Raw genomic sequence first — 21539 nt, 5'->3', positions numbered from 1 at the left:
AAGCATCACGTCTGGAGGAAACCTAGAACCGTCCCTATAGTGAAGCATGGTGGTGGCAGCATCATGCTGTGGGGATGTTTTTCAGCGGCAGGAACTGGGAGACTAGTCAGGATCGAGGAAAAAATGAACAGAGCCAAGTACAGAGAGATCCTTGATGAAAACCTGCTCCAGAGCGCTCAGGACCTCAGACTGGGGCGACGGTACACCTTCCAACAGGACAACAACCAAAGCACACAGCCAAGACAATGCAGGAGTAACTTCAGGACAAGTCTCTGAATGTCCTTGAGTGGCCCAGCCAAAGCCCGGATTTGAACCCGATCTAACATCTTTGGAGAGACCTGAAAATAGCTGTGCAGCGACGCTCCCCATCCAACCTGACAGAGCTTGAGAGGATCTGCAGAGATGAATGGGACAAACTCCCCAAATACAGGTGTGCCAAGCTTGTAGCGTCATACCCAAGAAGACTCGAGGCTGTAATCGCTGCCAAAGGTGCTTCAACAAAGTACTGCGTAAAGGGTCTGAATACTTGTAAATGCGATATTTCTTATTTTAAAAATGTCTAAAAACCTGTTTTTGCTTTGTCATTATAGGGTATTCTGTATAGATCGATGAGGGGGAAAAAGCTATTGAATTGATTTTAGAATAAAGCTGTAACGTAACAAAATGTGGAAAAAGGTAAGAGGTCTGAATACTCAAACTGAAAATCAGCCCATCCTCTGTCGTTCACGCAATGGAAAGTTCAAATTATTTATTACCTCAAATTTGAAAGTGTGTAGGCGACAGAGAAACAAAATCATGTAGTTTGAGGCCATGTGGCAGAACATGATAAGGGTGCTAGGCGTGGGGGCTAGTGGGCAGGAGTGATGTAGTGATGTTTGTATGATGTAGTCATTTGTATGTTTTGTATTGTTTATAAAATACATATTGGAAACACAGAACCAGTCAAAAGTTGACACACGTACTCAAAGAAAAACGTTAAGTTCTTGACATTTTCCAGATTGAATGACCTTCATGTCTTAAAGTAATGATGGACTGTCGTTTCTCTGTCCTTATTTGAGCTGTTCTTGCCATAATATGGACTTGGTCTTTTACCAAATAGGACTATCTTCTGTATACCAACCCTACCTTGACACAACACAACTGATTGGCTCAAACGCATTAAGAAGTAAAGAAATTCCACAAATTAACTTTTAACAAGGCACACCTGTTAATTGAAATACATTGCAGGTGACTACCTCAGAGCTGGTTGAGATAATTCCAGTAGTGTGCAAAGCTGTCATCAAGGCAAAGGGTGGTTACTTTGAAGAATCTCAAAAATAAAATATATATTTTGATTTAACACTTTTTTGGGTTACGACATGATTCCATATGTGTTATTTCATAGTTTTGATGTCTTCACTATTATTGTAGAAAATAGTAAAAATAAAAGAAAAACCCTGGAATGAATAGGTGTGTACAAACTTTTGACTGGTACTGTATATATATATATATATATATATTTTTTTTTTTATACATTTAACCATAGAAAAACATATGGAAAGTTACTATTTGGCCTGCTCCCACATCTTGACGTGCTTTAGCCAACTCCTCGACCAACACTTACTGTGGGGTAGGCAAGTTGGTACAGGGGTGGGAGTGTGTCTCTGGGTGTAACTTGACCCCTGACCTTGACCATCATGCGGTGGGGGTTGTGACTCACTGGGGTCATGATTGTGTCTATTTGTGCAACAGAGTGATGAACACCTGTGTGTGCTAGAATAGAAGGTTACCAAGGTTCCGTAAATAAAAAAGTGAATCTCCTTGGTGTGTCTTTAAATAGATGCCAATGGTTAATCAGTAACAGGGCACCGTTTAGAGCTCTGGACATAAACAAGTCCGTTTCGAAGTTCAGCGAGGCTCATGGGAGTCTAGAATGAAAATATGATGGCCTGTCTGGGGATAAAGGATGCTGTCTCTTCTCAATCCCCCTATACTCCCCGCTCTTCCTCGCACTCTCTCTCTTCCTCCCTCTCTCAGATGGAGGTATTATAGTCTATGCTGTATGTGGATCAACGGTAACTAAGTCATGTACACACTCTGTCCTGCTCCATTTCCTACCAGATTGATGTCCTTCGTTATTTTTAATGGAGTAATGCCAAAGAAACATTATTTTCAGGAGACATTTTCTAAGTTCATATGAGAGTTTAGAGTGGAGTACAAGTGTCTACTAGAGATAATTGTTCACAAGATTACATTAAAGAGGATCTGTCTCTGCCTGGGCAAGGTGTTGGGGGAGGAGAGGACAGGAGACAGTGTTTGTAATATTCTCTAAACTCTACTGGGCCTCTACAGTGTTGGTTTCTGGCTGTGTTTGTTGTTCAGGCATTGCTGCAGTGAATGTTCAAGATACAGTCAGTGAACACCAGACATCCCACTGATATGCATTTCTACGTCCCTGGTTTCTGCTAGATCTGACTAGGATGTGTGTGTGTGTGTCTGAGCATTAGATACTGTGACAGTTTGGCGTCTTTCCAAGGTCAGTGCAGTAACTAACAGTGTTCCACTCCTCTGCTCTCCGTAGACTGTTATAACAGACCACACATCTCCCTTCCACAGTTGAAGGTATGACAGAGGGGACAAGAGAGATGGAGGAGGAGAAAGAGGACAAGGCTGTTTTTAAGTTTCTTGATGACGTCACCATTCTGAAATGACTCCCACAACAGACGGAGGATGAAGGGAGGGAGGGCATATGAAGTGATGCATGTTCTGTAAAGCCGTCCCCTCCCCTTCCACACTGTCATGACCCATAACATCTGACCCCTGACCTAAGTCCACCTTAAATGGGGGGCCAGGGATTTCATTGTAAAGCAGTGAACTCACCCCACTTCCCTCCTAGCCCCACAGAAATCAGTCACCATAGAACATAATAACCACCAACATAAACACAATCAAACTACAGAGAAAAAAAATCACTGTATTATAGAATAGTAAAATATATTGGTCAATAATGAAACAGAGAACGCTAGGAATCCTAAGGTGTGTTGATTAACAGAACTGAGAGAACACTAGGAATCCTAAGGTGCGTTGATTAAAAACTACAACTACTAAAACGATGGCTTCAGATAAAATACGTGACCTAAATGATTGACTAGATTGAGAAAGTTGGTGCACACACATGCTTAATGCCCATAATAATCTACTGTCAGAGTCACACCCCCCACCGCTGAAGTGAAAGACAGGCAAATAATTAAGTAATTTAAATTAAATTGAACAAGTCTGTCACTCTTGTCCCCATCTTTCTATGTGTCTTGGGGCCAGCTCACTCTTTGGAGCCGGAGGACATCTTGAAGAGGGAGCTCTTGTTGATCTTGAAGAGTCTCCATCCCTCATCCAGAGTGATGTCGGCCGCCCCACGACGCTTGTAGAACTCTATTGACTCCGTGTTGCCCTCGGCGACGACGAAGTGCATGCTGTTGCAGCGAGTCTTGAATGCCATCTGGGGGGGAGAGAGGAAGGGAGAGCAGGTGTTAGCACACATAATTCAACCCAAACGTGTTTGATGGGGTTGAGGTCAGGGCTCTGTGCAGGCCAGTCAAGTTCTTCCACACCAATCTTGACAAACCATTTCTGTATGGGTCTCGCTTTGTGCACGGGGGCAATGTCTTGCTTGAACAGGAGAAGGCCTTCCCCAAACTGTTGCCACAAAGTTGGAAGCACAGAATCGTCTAGAATGTCATTGTATGCTGTGTTGTTGATTTCCCTTCACTGGAACTAAGGGGCCTAGCCTGAACCATGAAAAACAGCCCCAGACCCTTATTCCTCCTCCACCAAACTTTACAGTTGGCACTATGCATTGGGGCAGGTCGCGTCCTCCTGGCATCCGTTTAAGCCAAATTTGTCCGTAGGACTGGCAGATGGTGAAGTGTGATTCATCACTCCATAGAACACGTTTCCATTGCTCCAGAGTCCAATGACGGCGAGGTTTACACCACTCCAGCTGACGCTTGGCATTGGGCATGGTGATCTTAGGCTTGTGTGCGGCTGCTTGGCCATGGAAGCCCATTTCATGAAGCTGCTGGCGAACAGATCTTATGCGGATGTTGCTTCCAGAAGCAGTTTGGAACTCAGTAGTGAATGTTGCAACCGAGGACAGACGATTTCAGCACTCGGCAGTCCAGTTCTGTGAGCTTGTGGCCTACCACTTCGCAGTTGAGCCGTTGTTGCTCCTAGACCTTTCCACATTACAATAACAGCACTTACAGTTGACCAGGGCAGCTCTAGCAGGGTAGAAATTTGACCAACTGACTTGTTGGAAAGGTGGCATCCTATGACTGTGCCACGTTGAAAGTCACACAGCTCTTCAGTAAGGCCATTCTACTGCCAATGTTTGTTTATGGAGATTGCATGGCTGTGTTCTCGATTTTAAACGCCTGTCAGCAACAGGTGTGGCTGAAAAAGCCGAATCAACTAATTTGAAGGGGGTTTCCATATACATTTTTTATATACAGTGTACATCTTCTCTTTTCCTAACGCACATTCATTGATTATTTCAACAGCAATAACCAAACAAAACACACAGAGGAAGAACAGAATCAACGGTATGTACAAAAGAAATCATATCTCACTTAAATGGGCTCGATATGGGATTCTGTTTGAGGCATTGACCTACAACAGGATTCTGGCCAGGGCCATGTAACAACTGACTGACAGCTACCATCTAGTTTTTACTATGTTTGTACAGGGTCATAACTCCTAAATTACTCACGTCACTGAGGAGCTTGAGGATCTCTGAGCCAATGCCAATCTCTGGTGGAAGGATGACAGAAGGAGAGATTATGGTTACTGGTCAGGTCAGAGAGGAAAGAGAGAGACAGCGTAGGAGAGGAAAATAGTTATTTTGCTTACTCCTGTAATTTTCCATGACAAAGAAGTCTTCCAGGTAAAGCAACTTGCCAATCCAGGGGTCATAGGTGAAGTAGTACATGGCAAACCCAATCACCACAGGACCTGCACACACAAAGTAAACCCACACACATAAAAACAAGCCAGATGTAATGTAACAGCTCATACCGCAGTTACCCCTAGACACTAAACCAAGGTCAGTTTAGCATTTCCCTAAATGGTTAAGGGTGGTTAGGACTTAGGGGGGCAGGGGGGGCAGAGCTGCTCATAGATCTATGGTTAAGATTAACTTGTACTTTCAGCGGTTAACTCAGTCTGGTTGCCAGGGGACTGTGTAAAGAGGAGATGTGTCAGTTGTGTTGTGAGAACTGACGCGTGGAGACGGGCTGTTCTAGCTCAGAGAAGCTTCCAATGGAAGTTGGTTAGCGGGTGTGTGTCATACAAGTGTGTCTGGCCTACATGTGAGTGACATCCACATCCATAACAGGAGTAGGCCTAGACACTATACACACCAGCCTTTCGATCAGAGAGACGTGTGTTAGTGTGTGTACAGCAACATTTCAAACAAGATACCTAGTTACTTCTCAGAGAATGTGCCAAAGTGTAACTGAAATGTTTGTCTCCTCCCAGACACCCACTGTCATGTCATTGTGCATCACATCAATATACAGTGCATTCGGAAAGTATTCAGACCCCTTCCCCTTTTCCACATTTTGTTACGTTACAGCCTTATTCTAAAATGGATTAAATAAAACAATTTCCTCAATCTACACACACAATACCACATAATGACCAAGTTATACATCTTTGCACATTTATATAAATAAATATATATATGTAACAGTATAACTTTAGTCCGTCTCCTCGCCCCGACCCGGGCGCGAACCAGGGACCCTCTGCACACATCAACAACAGTCACCCACGAAGCATCGTTACCCATCGCTCCACAAAAGCTTGCAGAGCAAGGGGGAACCACTACTTCAAGGTCTCAGAGCAAGTGACGTCATCGATTGAAAGGCTATTAGCACGAACCACCGCTAACTAGATAGCAATTTCACATCGGTTACATATACACATTACCGTTCAAAAGTTTAGGGTCACCTAGAAATGTCCTTGTTTTTGAAAAGTGCAAAAAAAGTTGCCCATTTTTGAAATAATATCACATTGATCAGAAATACAGTGTAGACATTTAATGTTGTAAATGACTATTGTAGCTGGAAACGGCTGATTTCTAATGGAATATCTACAGAGGCCCATCAGCAACCATCACTCCGTGTTCCAATGGCACGTTGTGTTAGCTAATCCAAGTTTATAATTTTAAATGGTTAATTGATCATTAGAAAACCCTTTTACAATTATGTTAGCACAGCTGAAAATTGTTGTGCTGATTAAAGAAGCAATAAAGCTGGCCTTCTTTAGACTAGTTGAGTATCCGGAGCATCAGCATTTGTGGGTTTGAATACAGGTTTAAAATGGCCAGAAACAAAGAACTTTCTTCTGAAACTCGCCAGTCTATTCTTGTTCTGAGAAATTAAGTCTATTCCATGTGAGAAATTGCCAAGAAACTTTGTTATTATGGGGTATTGTGTGCAGATTGGTGAGGAGAAAAACTAGTTTAATCCATTTTAGAATAAGTGGAAAAAGTCAAGGAGTATGAATTCTTTCCGAATGCACTGTAACTGTTGTAAGGAAAAGGTGTCTCTGTATCGAGTAAAATAGAATCTTTTCTCCAAAAGATTTCTGGGGGAGTGCGCACATGCGGCTATTCTGTGAACAAAGAAACAGGTATTCCTATATGCTTAAGGGCAGTACAAACTGGGCTAACAGTAAGGGCAGTGCAAACTGGGCTAACAGTAAGGGCAGTGTTAGGTTAGATTACTCGTTGGTTATTACTGCATTTTACAGAACTAGAAGCACAAGCATTTCGCTACACTCGCATTAACATCTGCTAACCATGTGTATGTGACAAATAAAATTTGATTTGATTTAAAATTGGGCTAACAGTAAGGGCTGTGGCTGTCATGAAATTTTGTCAGCTGGCGATTGTCAAGCAAATAACTGCCGTTCTCACGGTAATTGATCGTTAATTAACAAATGCATTTAACATCTCCTGGCTTCCACGCATAGCCTACATGCCACTGATGCTGACCTTAAGAACATCTACATTTAAAAAAGTCTAATAAATCCATGTAATATAGCGTACACCATCACAATACATCTATGTATTTTAGACTGGTCTAAAGAAACATGATATGAAGAAAATGTAGTCTATTTCAAAAGAACAGAATAGCATACACCTTGTCCTTATGTTAGGCCCTGACCTGGGTATGTCATATGGCTGTGGGCTACACTAGTTCATTTAGCACACAAGATTTGCTTAGAATTCCATGGCATTGTTTTATTTCATAACTTGAAGAATTAAATTGAACATTGCTGAATAAAAGATTTCTGGGGGAGTGCGCACATGCAGCTATTCTGTGTTGAGCGGTTAACAAAAACAGGTATTCCTATATGCTTAATTTATAATTTTTTATTAAACTTTAGTTGTGATGAAAACATATAGCTCGACGTTTGTATTTTTGATATATTCCAAGGCTGCATGAAGCGACTAATGATGATTTGAAAAAGGTTCCATGAAAAGGCATGAGCTCTGCTTTGTTATTTGTGAGGGCTGCACACATTTCATCAGCCTCTCATTCACAATTTGACAAACACTTGATAATGCCTCGAATTTCCCGGCTGCTTCCACATTCTGTGGCCATAATACCCCTTACTGGCTGAATATAATAATTATAATTCCCTTCTCCCGGCTGCGTGCTCCGAAGCACCTCTCACTTACATGGCTCTCTCGGCCCATCACGTGATCGAGTCTTTCTCACAGGCTACAAGTGAAGACAGACACATCAGGGACACAACTGCGTGCGTCCTTATCCAATTCCGAGGCGCACATTGGAGATATAGGAAGAACTATCCACATTTACTTTTCGTCAGCCAGCAAGATGAGTAGGCCTAACGAACAGCAAAAGCACTAGCCTATGTCAATCTACTATCCCCCATAGTACAAACGTTGACCTATTCTGTGTGATAAATAAATATTCCAAACATAGTCTAGGACAGGTGTGTGATGCAATAGATCCCAAATTAATACAACCACTAGCATCACAAAAACCTTTAAGCAATGAGGCTGACGCAACAGATCAAAACGTTTAGCTTAAAATGTTGATAGCCTAATAGTTTATTTCGTTACATTATAAGTGCAGCAATGTGCAGACGGCAGTAGGCTATAAGCGCAAATGTTCCATAATTCAGTTCTCAAAAGTGACCGCAAATGCAATTATGCATGTATTGCTTTTATTATAAAGGTGCATTTTTATGGTAAATTCTTCCTCAAGCGCTGCGTATGCATGCCAGTTAGGCTCTACACCAGTTGTAAAGAAGTTATTATTTGGCCACTAGTTGTGGTACAAACCTTACCAAACATATGGGCCAGGCTACATGAGGTGTGCAACTACAGTATGATTTGAAAAAGTTGCAACAAAAAAAAGGGATGCACAGTTTATTGCCTTACTGCACACAAGCTGGGCATCATTCACAAGTGACAGGCTAATAGTGTCACCTATCAGACTGTTCTGGATTTAATTTAGTCTTTACATACATTATTTAGTATATGTGTGAAATTTGTTTTGATTTAGAATTGACCATTATCATGCACCTGTCTCAAAACAGGGACAGGGGGGGAAAATACATGTCATTATGCACTTAAATAGAGAATGGAGGATGCTTTTCCCGTGGTTAATTTTCATGCCAGCCAGGTAAGCTATACTCCTGTTGTACAGAGAAGCAATGCGCTTAATATTAGGAATGTTGAGAAATAAATATAGTAGGCCTATCCTATAGAAAGCTGATCTTCCTCTTTTTAGTAGAGGCCATCACTCTGTTTTCTCACTTAATTTCATAGCCTATAGAACTGTTGCGCAACATGAACTCATGGACTCTCATGAAGTGTTTGATTAGATTTTTGCATTGATGTCAGAGTGGTTAGAGGGACAATAGAGTACTGAGTAACAGGCAGTTAGCAAGTTTGGTAGGCTACTAATGACCTTCTGTAGAATCAGAGCTTTGAGAAGACTAAATACCGTCACATGGAATTTGACTGCCATCATGACTCGTGGCTGCAGGTGTGGCGGTAATACGGTCCCCGTAACAGCCCTAATAACAGGTTTGGTATATGTTTGACATAGGGTCAGTAGCTACACGCCAGGGATCCCCATGGCACAGAAATGTTCTTCTATGCATAGGAGAGGCACTGTTTCAGTCAAGACCATCTGATGTAGTTTGCTATAATACTTGTCTATGTCACACTCAACATCCGTCCAATCCTCTGAGATGTACAGGTGTGCTCCAGGGGATAGGCGGGATGATTTGATATACAGAATCTCTTACCGTTGTTGCTCTGCTGCTCACTGGGGACTTCTGCCACGACACAGCGGTATAATGGATAGTCACCGAATCCGTCCTCGAGCAGATCTGTTTTTACAACGTTAGAAATGCCTTATAAACTCTATGCACTGCAGTCAATCACATGGTGACCGAGACAGAAATGCTTTAGTTTCATTCAGACTCACCTTCCTCAGTCAGTATCACGCGGTCTTCCATTTTTTCATATTTAGCCAGTTCCTGAACAGAAGAAACATTTCAGATTCAAAACCAAGAACAGCGAGTCAATAGGGGAACGTTTATCAATCACTGAGAAAAGTGACGGTCAACGAAGAGAACAGTGTTTAACATAAACACAATCAAAATGGAGGAAACCGGGCTCGTTGCCAACGTAATAAACACAAAAGGTACAAAACTACAGAGGGAACTGTGATACAGATAGATATCCAGCGGAAATTGTCTGTTTTTGTCCCCTTCAAAACAGACAAGTTTGCAGAGTTTCATCTCTGAATGCAGTTAGTATGAGCACATTTAAAATACCCAAATTGGGGACAACAGGCTGGATTTTCGGGACATTCCCTGGTAATTGTAACCACCACCCGTGGGGCAATGCAAATAAATCACATTTCTCCATTTGTACCGACATATTGAATATCATTATAGAATATGCATAAAATTCATCCTCCAATTGCAACGTCTGCCTTTTGTCTCAAAACATTCCATTTTTAATACCTTCAAACACTAAGTTAGGTCAGCCTAACTTCAAAATAGTCCAGGCCATCATCACTGTCAATCGTGAATGATAATTATTCAGGTTTTACCAGTGAAATATTCAAACTGCGTCTGCATGCCAATCATTTGGTCTCAATCAGTTTAAATTGGAATATGCATCTAGATTTTCTTGAATTGCTGTTTCATGAGCAAATTAGAGGAGATGGTGTTAAACTACACAGAACAAAAATATAAAACGTGTTGGTTCCATGATTCATGAGCTGAAATAAAAGATCCCAGGAATGTTCCATACGCACAAAAAGCTTATAACGAAAATATATGGAAACGTCTGCTCTACCCAAAATTATAGCCAACTAATTGCAGCATTACCGCAAAAATGGAAGAGGCAAGTAGCAGGGGGAGAAAGTAAGGAACTTGTCTGTCGGCCCTGCGTTAAAGACCAAAATTGTTTAAAGAAAATTGTGATAAATGAAACTGCTGTACTTTTTTATTTAAAGGACCTAAAAATTGACAGCTGTGCCATATAGATTGCTATAAAAAATCAAGAGATTTTTGATATACTGATTCTAGAGCACATGGTTTATGAACTGATACACAAAACGACGCCAGATTCAAAACAGTTTCAGTGTAAGCTATTATATACAATTCTTGCAAACAATAGAATGTTATATTCTGTATATGGAGGACACAACCATCCCAGCTCTGCAGATGTTTATGCGAAGAGAATCATTAGATAATTTGCTTAGCTTGTTTTTGGTGGCAGGTTCAGGAATGGCTGAAGAATTGCAACATTTACCTGGAGCTAACTCTGCAAATAGCACTATTGGGTGATTTGAAGTCCTAGTCAATCGATCAATAATATAATAAACTTAAGCAAAAATGTTTATTTTACAATCTTTAGAAACTATGACATTGGAAAGGTTCAGAACTTTTGTGAAACATCACAGCACAGTTGAAAAATACACTACCGGTCAAAAGTTTTAGAACACCTACTCATTAAAGGGTTTTTCTTTATTTTTACTATTTTCTACATTGTAGAATAATAGTGAAAACATAAAGAATGAAATAACACACATGGAATCATGTAGTAACCAAAAAGTGTTAAACAAATCAATATTTTATATTTGAGATTCTTCAAATAGCCACCCTTTGCCTTGATGACAGCTTTGCACACTCTTGGCATTCTCTCAACCAGCTTTTACTGGAATGCTTTTCCAACAGTCTTGAAGGAGTTCCCACATGTGCTTAGCATTTGTTAGCTGCTTTTCCTTCACTCTGCGGTCCGACTCATCCCTAACCATATCAATTTGGTTGAGGTAGGGGATTGTGGAAGCCAAGTCATCACACAGTCTACTCTGCAGCACTCCATCACTCCCCTTGGTAAAATAGCACTTACACAGCCTGGAGGTGTGTTGTGTCATTGTCCTGTTGAAAACCAAATTATGGTTGGACTAAGCTGCTGGGGTGGTAGGTAGAGCGTTGGGCCAGTAACCAAAGGTTGCTGGATTGAATCCCTGAGCTGACAAGGTAAAGATCTGCCTCTCTGCCCCTGAACAAGGCAGTTAACCCACTGTTCCCCGGTAGACTGTCATTGTAAATAAGAATTTGTTCTAAACTGACTTGCCTAGTTAAAAAATAAAAAGCCCAAACCAGATGGGATGGTGTATTGCTGCAGAATGCTGTGGTAGCCATGCTGGTTAAGTCTGACTTGAATTCTAAATAAATCAGACAGTGCCACCAGCAAAGCACCATACCACCTCCTCCATGCTTTACAATGGGGAAATACACATTCGGAGATCATCCGTTCACCCACACCACGTCTCACAAAGACACGGCGATTGGAACAAAAATCTCCAATTTGGACTCCAGACCAAAGGACACATTTTCACCGGTCTAATGTCCATTGCTGGTGTTTCTTGGCCCAAGCAAGTCTCTTCTTCTTATTGGTGTCCTTTTAGAGGTTTTTTTTCAGCAATTCAACCACGAAGGCCTGATTCACACAGTCTACTCTGAACTGTTGATGTGTCTGAACTCTGAAGAAATCATTTGGGTTGCAATTTCTGAGGCTGGTAACTCTAATGAACTTATCCTCTGCAGCAGCGGTAACTCTGGGTTTTCCTTTCCTGTGGAGGTCCTCATGAGAGACAGTTTCATCATAGTGCTTGATGGTTTTTGCGACTGCACATGAAGAAACTTTAAAAGTTCTTGAAATGTTCTTTATTGACTGACCTTCATGTCTTAAAGTAATGATGGACTGTCATTTCTCTTTGCTTATTTGAGCTGTTCTTGCCACAATATGGACCTGGTCTTTAACCAAATAGGGCTATCATCGGTATACCCCCCTTACCTTGTCACAACACAACTGATTGGCTCAAACATATTAACTTTTAAGAAGCCACACCTGTTAATTGAAATGCATTCCAGGTGACTACTTCATGAAGCTGGTTGAGAGAATGCCAAGTGTGTGTGCAAAGCTGTCATCAAGGCAAAGGGTGGCTATTTGAAGAATATCAAATATATTTGGATTTGTTTAACACTTTTTTTGGTTACTACATGATTCCATGTGTTATTTCATAGTTTTGATGTCTTCACTATTATTCTACAATGTAGAAAATAGTAAAAAGAAAAGAAAAACCCTTGAATGAGTAGGTGTTCTAAAACTTTTGACCGGTAGTGTAAACACAGCAAAAAAAGTAACGTTCTCTCACTGTCAACTGTGTTTATTTTCAGCAAACTTAACGTGTAAATACTTGTATGAACATAACAAGATTCAACAACTGATACATAAACTGAACAAGTTCCACAGACATGTGACTAACAGAAATTTAATAATGTTTCCCTGAACAAAGGGGGGATCAAAATCAAAAGTAACAGTCAGTATCTCGGGTGTGGCCACCAGCTGCATTAAGTACCACAGTGCATTTCCTCCTCGTGGACTGCACCAGATTTGCCAGTTCTTGCTGTGAGATGTTACGCCACTCTTCCACCGAGGCACCTGCAAGTTCCCAGACATTTCTGGGGGAATGGCCCTAGCCATCACCCTCCGATCCAACAGGTCCCAGACGTGCTCAATGGGATTGAGATCCGGGCTCTTCGCTGGCCATGGCAGAACACTGACATTCCTGTTATGCAGGAAATCATGCACAGAACGAGCAGTATGGCTGGTGGCATTGTCATGCTGGAGGGTCATGTCAGGAGGAACCTGCAGGAAGGGTACCACACGAGGGAGTAGGATGTCTTCCCTGTAACGCACAGCATTGATATTGCCTGCAATGTCAAGCGCAGTCCGATGATGCTGTGACACACTGCCCCAGACCATGACGGACCCTCCACCTCTATAATTGATCCCACTCCAGAGCACAGGCCTCGGTGTAATGCTCATTCCTTCAACAATAAATGCAAATCTGACCATCACCCCTGGTGAGACAACCACAACTCGTCAGTGAAAAGCACGTTTTGCCAGTCCAATCTATCGACGAACCTGTAGGCGACGTTGTTGCCGGTGATGTCTGGTGAGGACCAGCCTTACAACAGGCCTACAAGTCCTCAGTCCAGCCTCTCTCAGCCTATTGCGGACAGTCTGAGCACCGATGGAGGGATTGTGCGTTCCTGGTGTAACTTGGGCAGTTGTTGCCATCCTGTACCTGTCCCGCAGGTGTGATGTTCGGATGTACCGATCCTGTGCAGGTGTTACACGTGGTCTGCCATTGCGAGGACGATGAGCTGTCCATCCTGTCTCCCCGTAGAGCTGTCTTAGGCGTCTCACAGTACGGACATTGCAATTTATTGCCCTGGCCACATCTGCAACCTCCTTGCAGCATGCCTAAGGCACGTTCACACAGATAAGCAGGGACCCTGGGCATCTTTCTTTTGGTGTTTTTCAGAGTCAGCAGAAAGACCTCTTTAGTGTCCTAAGTTTTCATACATGTGACATTAATTGCCTACTGTCTGTAAGCTGTTAGTGTCTTAACGACCGTTCCACAGGTGCATGTTCATTAATTGTTCATGGTTCATTGAACAAGCATGGGAAACAGTGTTTAAACCCTTTACAATGAAGATCTGTGAAGGCATTTGGATTTTAAGAATTATCTTTGAAAGACAGGGTCCTGAAAAAGGGACGTTTCTTTTTTTGCTGACTTTATACGGCAAATAGAAATCAAAACTGGATGGTCTTCAGAGATAGATAGGAGTTAAGGGTAGCTGAAAGATGGGGACTATAAACAAACAAAATATAACTATTGTAAAATGTATATAGTATGTATAAGCTGGAAGTAGAAGCCTAAGTGTTGTCCATTATTTTACTCTAATTAGGGGAGGGGTGGTAGGGTCAGGGGAAATAAATATATAAAATCAAGTGTGTGTACACACACACAAAAAATTAAAATTATATATAATTTTATGGGATTGGAAATGATGCAGACAATTACATTGATGGAATCTACAATATTAAAGCTGATCTAAAAAAGAAAAGCTTCTCAAATCTTGTTAACATCCCTGTTAGTGATAATTTCTCCTTCGCCAAGATAATCAATTCACCTGACAGGTGTGGCATATCAAGAAGCTGATTAAACAGCATGATCATTACATAGGTGCACTTTGTGCTGGGGGCAATAAAAGGCCACTCTAAAATGTGCAGTCTTGTCACACAACACAATGCCACAGGTGTTTCAAGTTGAGGGAGCGTACAATTGGCATGCTGACCGTAGGAATGTCCACCATAAGCCACCACCAATTTCGTTTTAGATAATTTGGCAGTACTTCCAACCGGCCTCTTAGGAATAGGGCACCGTTGAAAGGAGGGATTTCTGGGGTAGCGTTAAGTGTGGAGGTGGAGCAATTGAAGTTGAAAAATTCCTGGTGTTAGTGACGTGGTGGCAGCTGCAGAGAAGTATTTGGGTATATCAGATTTTACTTCAGAAGTTATAGGGTGTGTTGAGGGGTGGTATCCTGTCCTCCCAGGCCATCGGCATGGTGCAGGTGCAGATAGGGTCAAAGTAGTGGAATGGTGTAGTGGGTTTTTAATGAGTGTAGGTGGTAGCTGCAGAGAAGTACCTGGGTGTACGAGATTACTGCGGAAGAGTTAAGAGTGTTGAATTTGGTCACCCCAAAAATTGCTTATTTGATACGTTAGGTGTATTTGAGCCAATATAAGTTTTGTAATGCTTAAGTTGTTACGAGTGTACTGATTTTAGTAGGACACTTTACATCGGAGTGGTCCCGAGATGGCTATGCACATTCATGACATGAGACTAGTAGCATAGCATCTCTCCACTGAATATAGGCCGTTGACATCAACAACCCTCATTGAAAATTCCAAAAAAGTATTAAAATAATGAGATGTATCCACCAATCCAAAAAAGGATAGGCGGGAGCTAGACAGCTGTAGTGCTGCTTCGTGGACAACGACTCCAATTTCCCTCATCCAGAGCTAGCTAGCTAACATAGTCTGACTTCAAGAGAAAGCTAAAGAAAGCTGACGTTATCCTAGTAAAAATGCCATGTCTTAGGTCAGTTAGGATCACCACTTTATTTTAAGAATGTGAAATGTCAGAATAATACTAGAGATTTATTTCAGCTTTTATTTCTTTCATCACATTCCCAGTGGGTCAGAATATTACATACACTCAATTAGTATTTGGTAGCATTGCCTTTCAATTGTTTAACTTGGGTCAAACGTTTCAGGTAGCCTTCCACAAGCTCCCCACAATAAGTTGGGTGAATTGTGGCCCATTCCTCCTGACAGAGCTGGTGTAACTGAGTCAGGTTTGTAAGCCTCCTTACTCACACATGCTTTTTCAGTTCTGCCCACAAATGTTCTATGGGATTTAGGTCAGGGCTTTGCGATGGCCACTCCAATACCTTGACTTTGTTGTCCTTAAGCCATTTTGCCACAACTTTGGAAGTATGCTTGGGGTCATTGTCCATTTGAAAGACCCATTTGCAACCAAGCTTTAACTTCCTGACTGATGTCTTGCGATGTTGCTTCAATATATCCACATAATTCTCCTCCCTCATGATGCCATCTACTTCGTGAAGTGCACCAGTCCCTCCTGCAGCAAAGCACCCCCACAACATGATGCTGCCACCCCCGTGCTTCATGGTTGGGATGGTGTTCTTCGGCTTGCAAGCCTCTCCCTTTTTCCTCCAAACATAACGATGGTCATTACGGCTAAACAGTTCTATTTTTGTTTCATCAGACCAGAGGACATTTCTCCAAAAAGTACGATCTTTGTCCCCATGTGCAGTTGCAAAGCGTAGTCTGGCTTTTTTAATGGTGGTTTTGGAGTAGTGGCTTCTTCCTTGCTGAGCGGCCTTTCAGGTTATGTCGTTATAGAACTCGTTTTACTGTGGATATAGATACTTTTGTACCTGCTTCCTCCAGCATCTTCACAAGGTCCTTTGCTGTTGTTCTGGGATTGATTTGCACTTTTCACACAAGTACGTTCATCTCTAGGAGACCGAACGCGTCTCTTTCCTGAGCAGTATGACGACTGAGTGGTTCCATGGTGTTTATACTTGCGTACTATTGTTTGTACAGATGAACGTGGTACCTTCAGGTGTTTGGAATTTGCTCCCAAGGATTAACCAGAGTTGTGGAGGTCTACAATTTTTTTTTTTAGGTCTTGGCTGATTTCTTTTGATTTTTCCATGATGTCAAGCAAAGAGGCACTGAGTTTGAAGGTAGGCCTTGAACTACATCCACAGGTACACCTCCAATTGACTCAAATTATGTCAATTAGCCTATCAGAAGCTTCTGAAGTCATGACATTTTCTGGAATTTTCAAGCTGTTTAAATGCACAGTCAACTTAGTGTATGTAAACTTCTGACCCACTGGAATTGTGATACAGTGAATAAGTGAAATAATGTCTGTAAACAATTGTTGGAAAAATGACTTGTCATGCACAAAGTAGATGTCCTAACCGACTTTCCAAAACGATAGTTTGTTAACAAGACATTTGTGGAGTGGTTGAAAAAAAAGTTAATGACTCCAACCTAAGTGTATGTAAACTTCTGACTTCAACTGTAGCTAGCTAGCTGATGATAGGTAGCTAGCTAAGTATAACTTCATAAATCACCATGTGTTACTTAAAGTTGCACTATACAGAAATTGCTTGTCCATTTTCTGGTTGCTAAAATTCTAAAAGTTTGCCTAATTTCAGTTTGTGACAAAATAATCTAGTATAGAGAATCATTGTACCATTTAAACCGCTGTGAAATATATTTCCAAAACTAAAAATATTGTATTTTCAGCTTTTTGAATCTGCTGTACAAACCGAAAGTAAAATATGCAAAAATGGGAAGCATAGAAATAGCATACAACAGATCTGCTGCTTTTTAGACTTGCTTTCAATGAGAATAACAGATCTATAACTAACATTTGGTTGTGTCGCCCAATAAGTTACATATTGCCACTAACCTATTCAGTCATTCACATGCTGTCTACCGTGTCTCTCTCTCTGGATACATTGCTGCTCATGAGTTTCCGTGTGTCCACTTCACTCACTCCTGTTTGTCTTATAACCAGAATCCCTCTGATGAACGCAGCCAGAGGGGGACACCTGTGTTCTGTACAGTTCCTCATGAGCAAAGGTGTGCATCACTCCATGTGTAACACCATACAAACCCACACAGGAGACATCTGACACATTGCATTAGTGATCTAATATTGTCACTTCTGACAAAGAGGGAATGTTAAAACAGGACATGTAATTGTAAGGAAGAAACACCCAGAGCATTGTTTATCATTGTTCCTCTTGTCCAGACACACAGGGCACCTGGACATGGCGTTTCCTGTTAGAGGCTGGGGCTGATGAGATGCACACAGCACTCATGGAAGATTGTATGTTGAGTACACACTGGCTGCTGTTGGACAGAAGGGGCACAGGTCAACATGCCTGCTGAATCTTTTGGCGGCCTGTGTGGGACACACACACACACGTATAGCTGGCTGATCGAGAGGGGCGCCAATCTGGAGGAGGTCAATGATGAGGGATACACTCTACTCATGGAGGCTGCCAAGAGATGGTGGCGCTGCCAGGCACTCACCCACTCCTATCCTAGTTAGCCCCCTGCCAGAAACTCACCCACTCCTATCCTAGGTAGCCCCCTGCCAGAAACTCACCCACTCCTTTCCTAGGTAGCCCCCTGCCAGAAACTCACCCACTCCTTTTCTAGGTAGCCCCCTGCCAGAAACTCACCCACTCCTATCCTAGTTAGCCCCCTGCCAGAAACTCACCCACTCCTATCCTAGGTAGCCCCCTGCCAGAAACTCACCCACTCCTTTCCTAGGTAGCCCCCTGCCAGAAACTCACCCACTCCTTTCCTAGGTAGCCCCCTGCCAGGAACTCACCCACTCCTTTTCTAGGTAGCCCCCTGCCAGAAACTCACCCACTCCTATCCTAGTTAGCCCCCTGCCAGGCACTCGCCCACTCCTTTCCTAGGTAGCCCCCTGCCAGAAACTCACCCACTCCTTTCCTAGGTAGCCCCCTGCCAGAAACTCACCCACTCCTATCCTAGTTAGCCCCCTGCCAGGCACTCGCCCACTCCTTTCCTAGGTAGCCCCCTGCCAGAAACTCACCCACTCCTATCCTAGGTAGCCCCCTGCCAGAAACTCACCCACTCCTATCCTAGGTAGCCCCCTGCCAGAAACTCACCCACTCCTTTCCTAGGTAGCCCCCTGCCAGAAACTCACCCACTCCTTTCCTAGGTAGCCCCCTGCCAGGCACTCGCCCACTCCTTTCCTAGGTAGCCCCCTGCCAGAAACTCACCCACTCCTATCCTAGGTAGCCCCCTGCCAGACACTCGCCCACTCCTATCCTAGGTAGCCTCCTGCCAGGCACTCGCCAACTGCTTTCCTAGGTAGCCCCCTGCCAGGCACTCGCCCACTCCTTTCCTAGGTAGCCCCCTGCCAGGCACTCGCCCACTCCTTTCCTAGGTTGCCCCCTGCCAGGCACTCGCCCACTCCTTTCCTAGTTAGCCTCCTGCCAGGCACTCGCCCACTCCTTTCCTAGGTTGCCCCCTGCCAGGCACTCGCCCACTCCTTTCCTATGTATGGGCTTCTCGGTCTGGGTTTGAATTAAACCAGTGCTTTTGTTGAAAGACTTCACCTACCATATTTACTATCAAAGCTCAGTGTTGAGGCAAAATATGAAACCCCTCTTTTGGAAAAAGTTATATTCAGATACAGTTTCAAACTTATTGAGTTGATGGCTTTTTGGCTTTTCCAAAACAAATTGAAATAGCCAACAGTGGGAATAGATTGGTACTTTAAAGTGTGTTCCAAGCAGAACCCTCTCATATCCTCCCTGTTGTCTGCAGGTGCCAACATCAATGGTCAGACAGAGGCCCAGGAGACCGCCCTGACTGGCCTGCTGTTGGGGTATCCTGAAGATGGTTGACTTCCTCATCAAGGCCGGGCCGACATCGAGCTGAGTTTGCTCAATGCCCACGCCGACGGGAGACAGAGCTGACGCATGCCTGTGAGAACGAACACACAGACGTGGCTGACGTGCTGGTGCAGAGCGTGAGGGCATTTTCTATTAAACCTTACTAATGCTTGTGTACTAAAATATCCTTCTTTAAGCCTCGGCATTGGGCTTGAGATTGTTAAAGAAACTAAATCATATAAGATAGAAAAGTGTGTGTGTATTAGTATAGACCTGTTCTAACTGTTCTGTGTGTAGTATGACCCCATGATGTCTGGGAGCTCAGCCAAGACCTGACAGAAACTAACTGGTTGTTTTTAACTTAACTGGAGACAGAGCAAAGTGTTATATCCTGCACACCAGTGATAAAGCTGTTGTCCTGTTTGGAGCCTGTTTCTGGGCGAAAGGTTCATGCTTGTGTGTGTAGGGGTAGGACCATACATCATCTGGGCCGACAGTCAAAGGTGCTTGCTTGCCCAACTTTGGGGAACCATTGAGCTACTGTTAGAGGTAGTATGTCTGGAGTGACTTCCTGTCACTTTGGTATCCATTGTCCTCGCTCAGTTGCGACAGAATATAGCCTGTACACCGTAACCCAGTTTCGTCTGTCCCCACACACATACATAAAATCACGTGTTTTGCAGATGCTTGCATAAGATAGCTTGACTATATAAGGCTTCCGTACTCTTTGTGAGCGGGCCCTCACCCCATTCACTTTGTGTGTGGTGCGACCAGCTTCCTTATTGACCTTGCCTCTCCTCATTATTAATTAAAAGGTAGAATTTCCACCACAAGAGGCCAGGGCCTGGTGAAACCTCTCCCTAACCCTCTGGCTTGGCCTCATCTCTGGGAAACAGATTTGTTCACACGCTTACATAAGTGTGGGTGTGCTTCCCAAATGGCACCATAGACCCTATATAGTGCACTACTATTTACTAGGTCCCACAGGGTGCCATTTAGGAAGCCACCTGGGTATTGTTTAAACTTTAGATGTTGGATACATGACTGCTTGAATTGGCTCTCCTCTTAAGACTCCTATCTTTCTGTTGGATCATGAATCAGAGGGGGTGTACTGTACAGTTCCTGATCAGCAAAAGGTGCCTCTGCTCACTCCCTGTATGACACACAAAACCACACAGGAGACATCTGACTCATTGCAACTAGAGCCACAGACACCTTGCTCATCAGATAAATCTACAATGATACAGTAGTCTTAACCAGTTGCGATTTTTAGCATGCAAGTCTTGGTGGGACAAAAAATATATAAAGTGGGATGCATGCCAGCAAAGCCACTACACAACAACACTAAACAATACATTAATTGCACTATACCACTGCTACACCTGGCTATCAGCGAAGCCTTGCCTGGCAGCGAAACAGTTCAGCCTCATTTACTGCTTTAAGAAAAACAGCTGATATGACTGACTTGCTTAAACAAATGTGGTTTCTGACAATTGAGATGTACAAACTATGTTATAAGGGGACGACAAGTGGATAAGAGGCAATCTGTAATTTCAATTAAGACAATGAGCAAGCTAGGACAGACGTAGTCAATATAACTATTTGTTCAGGACTTTTGAAATGTACAGCGACAGAATTCAGAACATGGACCGTTCTTAGTGTTGTTCCTGTACACCAAGTCAGAACCGTGGGATAAATAAAGGGGGCATATAAGCAGACAATGAAAGCTCTTACAATATTAGATGATTACATTTTTCAAAAACAGGTTATAGGCTACTTGTGCACCAAATCAGAACAGTATGCGAAATGAAGAGGTGAAAATAGACCAAATGTTTAAGGTGAGGCACATGGGCTACTAACATCTTACTACACAACATACACTTAGTATTACTTTCTTTGCTACAGTATACATATCTCCCTGGCATGTTACATCATTTATGCAGCAGCATACAAGACATGTTTGGACTCACCTTGTTGTGCTGTGTTCACTTGAACAGGAAGGTGGCACGGCGGTCCTTCGTGGGCAAATTTTGTCATCAAACTTTATCATCAAAGTCTGGCATTCTCTGGATTTATGGTGCTTTCATGACAACTGGGAACTC

The 21539-nt window shown here is 42.8% G+C and overlaps 1 protein-coding gene across 2 annotated transcripts in view; it reads right to left on the bottom strand.

The window, feature by feature from the left end:
• The window catches only part of LOC139531604 (diamine acetyltransferase 1-like), a 93411-nt gene that overhangs the window by 46415 nt on the left and 25457 nt on the right, over window positions 1-21539 (bottom strand). The window contains exons 2-6 of one of the 2 annotated variants that reach the window (XM_071328209.1): window positions 9507-9558; window positions 9325-9408; window positions 4885-4986; window positions 4745-4785; window positions 3174-3475 (exon numbers count right to left, since the gene is read on the bottom strand). The exons of the other annotated variant lie outside the window; for it this stretch is intronic. Of the exons in view, the coding sequence (XP_071184310.1) occupies window positions 3299-3475; window positions 4745-4785; window positions 4885-4986; window positions 9325-9408; window positions 9507-9558 (456 nt within the window). The 3' untranslated portion in view covers window positions 3174-3298. Of the gene's footprint in view, window positions 1-3173; window positions 3476-4744; window positions 4786-4884; window positions 4987-9324; window positions 9409-9506; window positions 9559-21539 lie in introns of those variants that run through there. 2 annotated transcript variants of the gene reach the window in all.

The sequence above is a fragment of the Salvelinus alpinus genome, chromosome 10, assembly GCF_045679555.1.
Source record: "Salvelinus alpinus chromosome 10, SLU_Salpinus.1, whole genome shotgun sequence".
Taxonomy (NCBI): Eukaryota; Metazoa; Chordata; class Actinopteri; order Salmoniformes; family Salmonidae; genus Salvelinus; species Salvelinus alpinus.
This window is presented reverse-complemented; position numbering and strand designations above follow the sequence as displayed.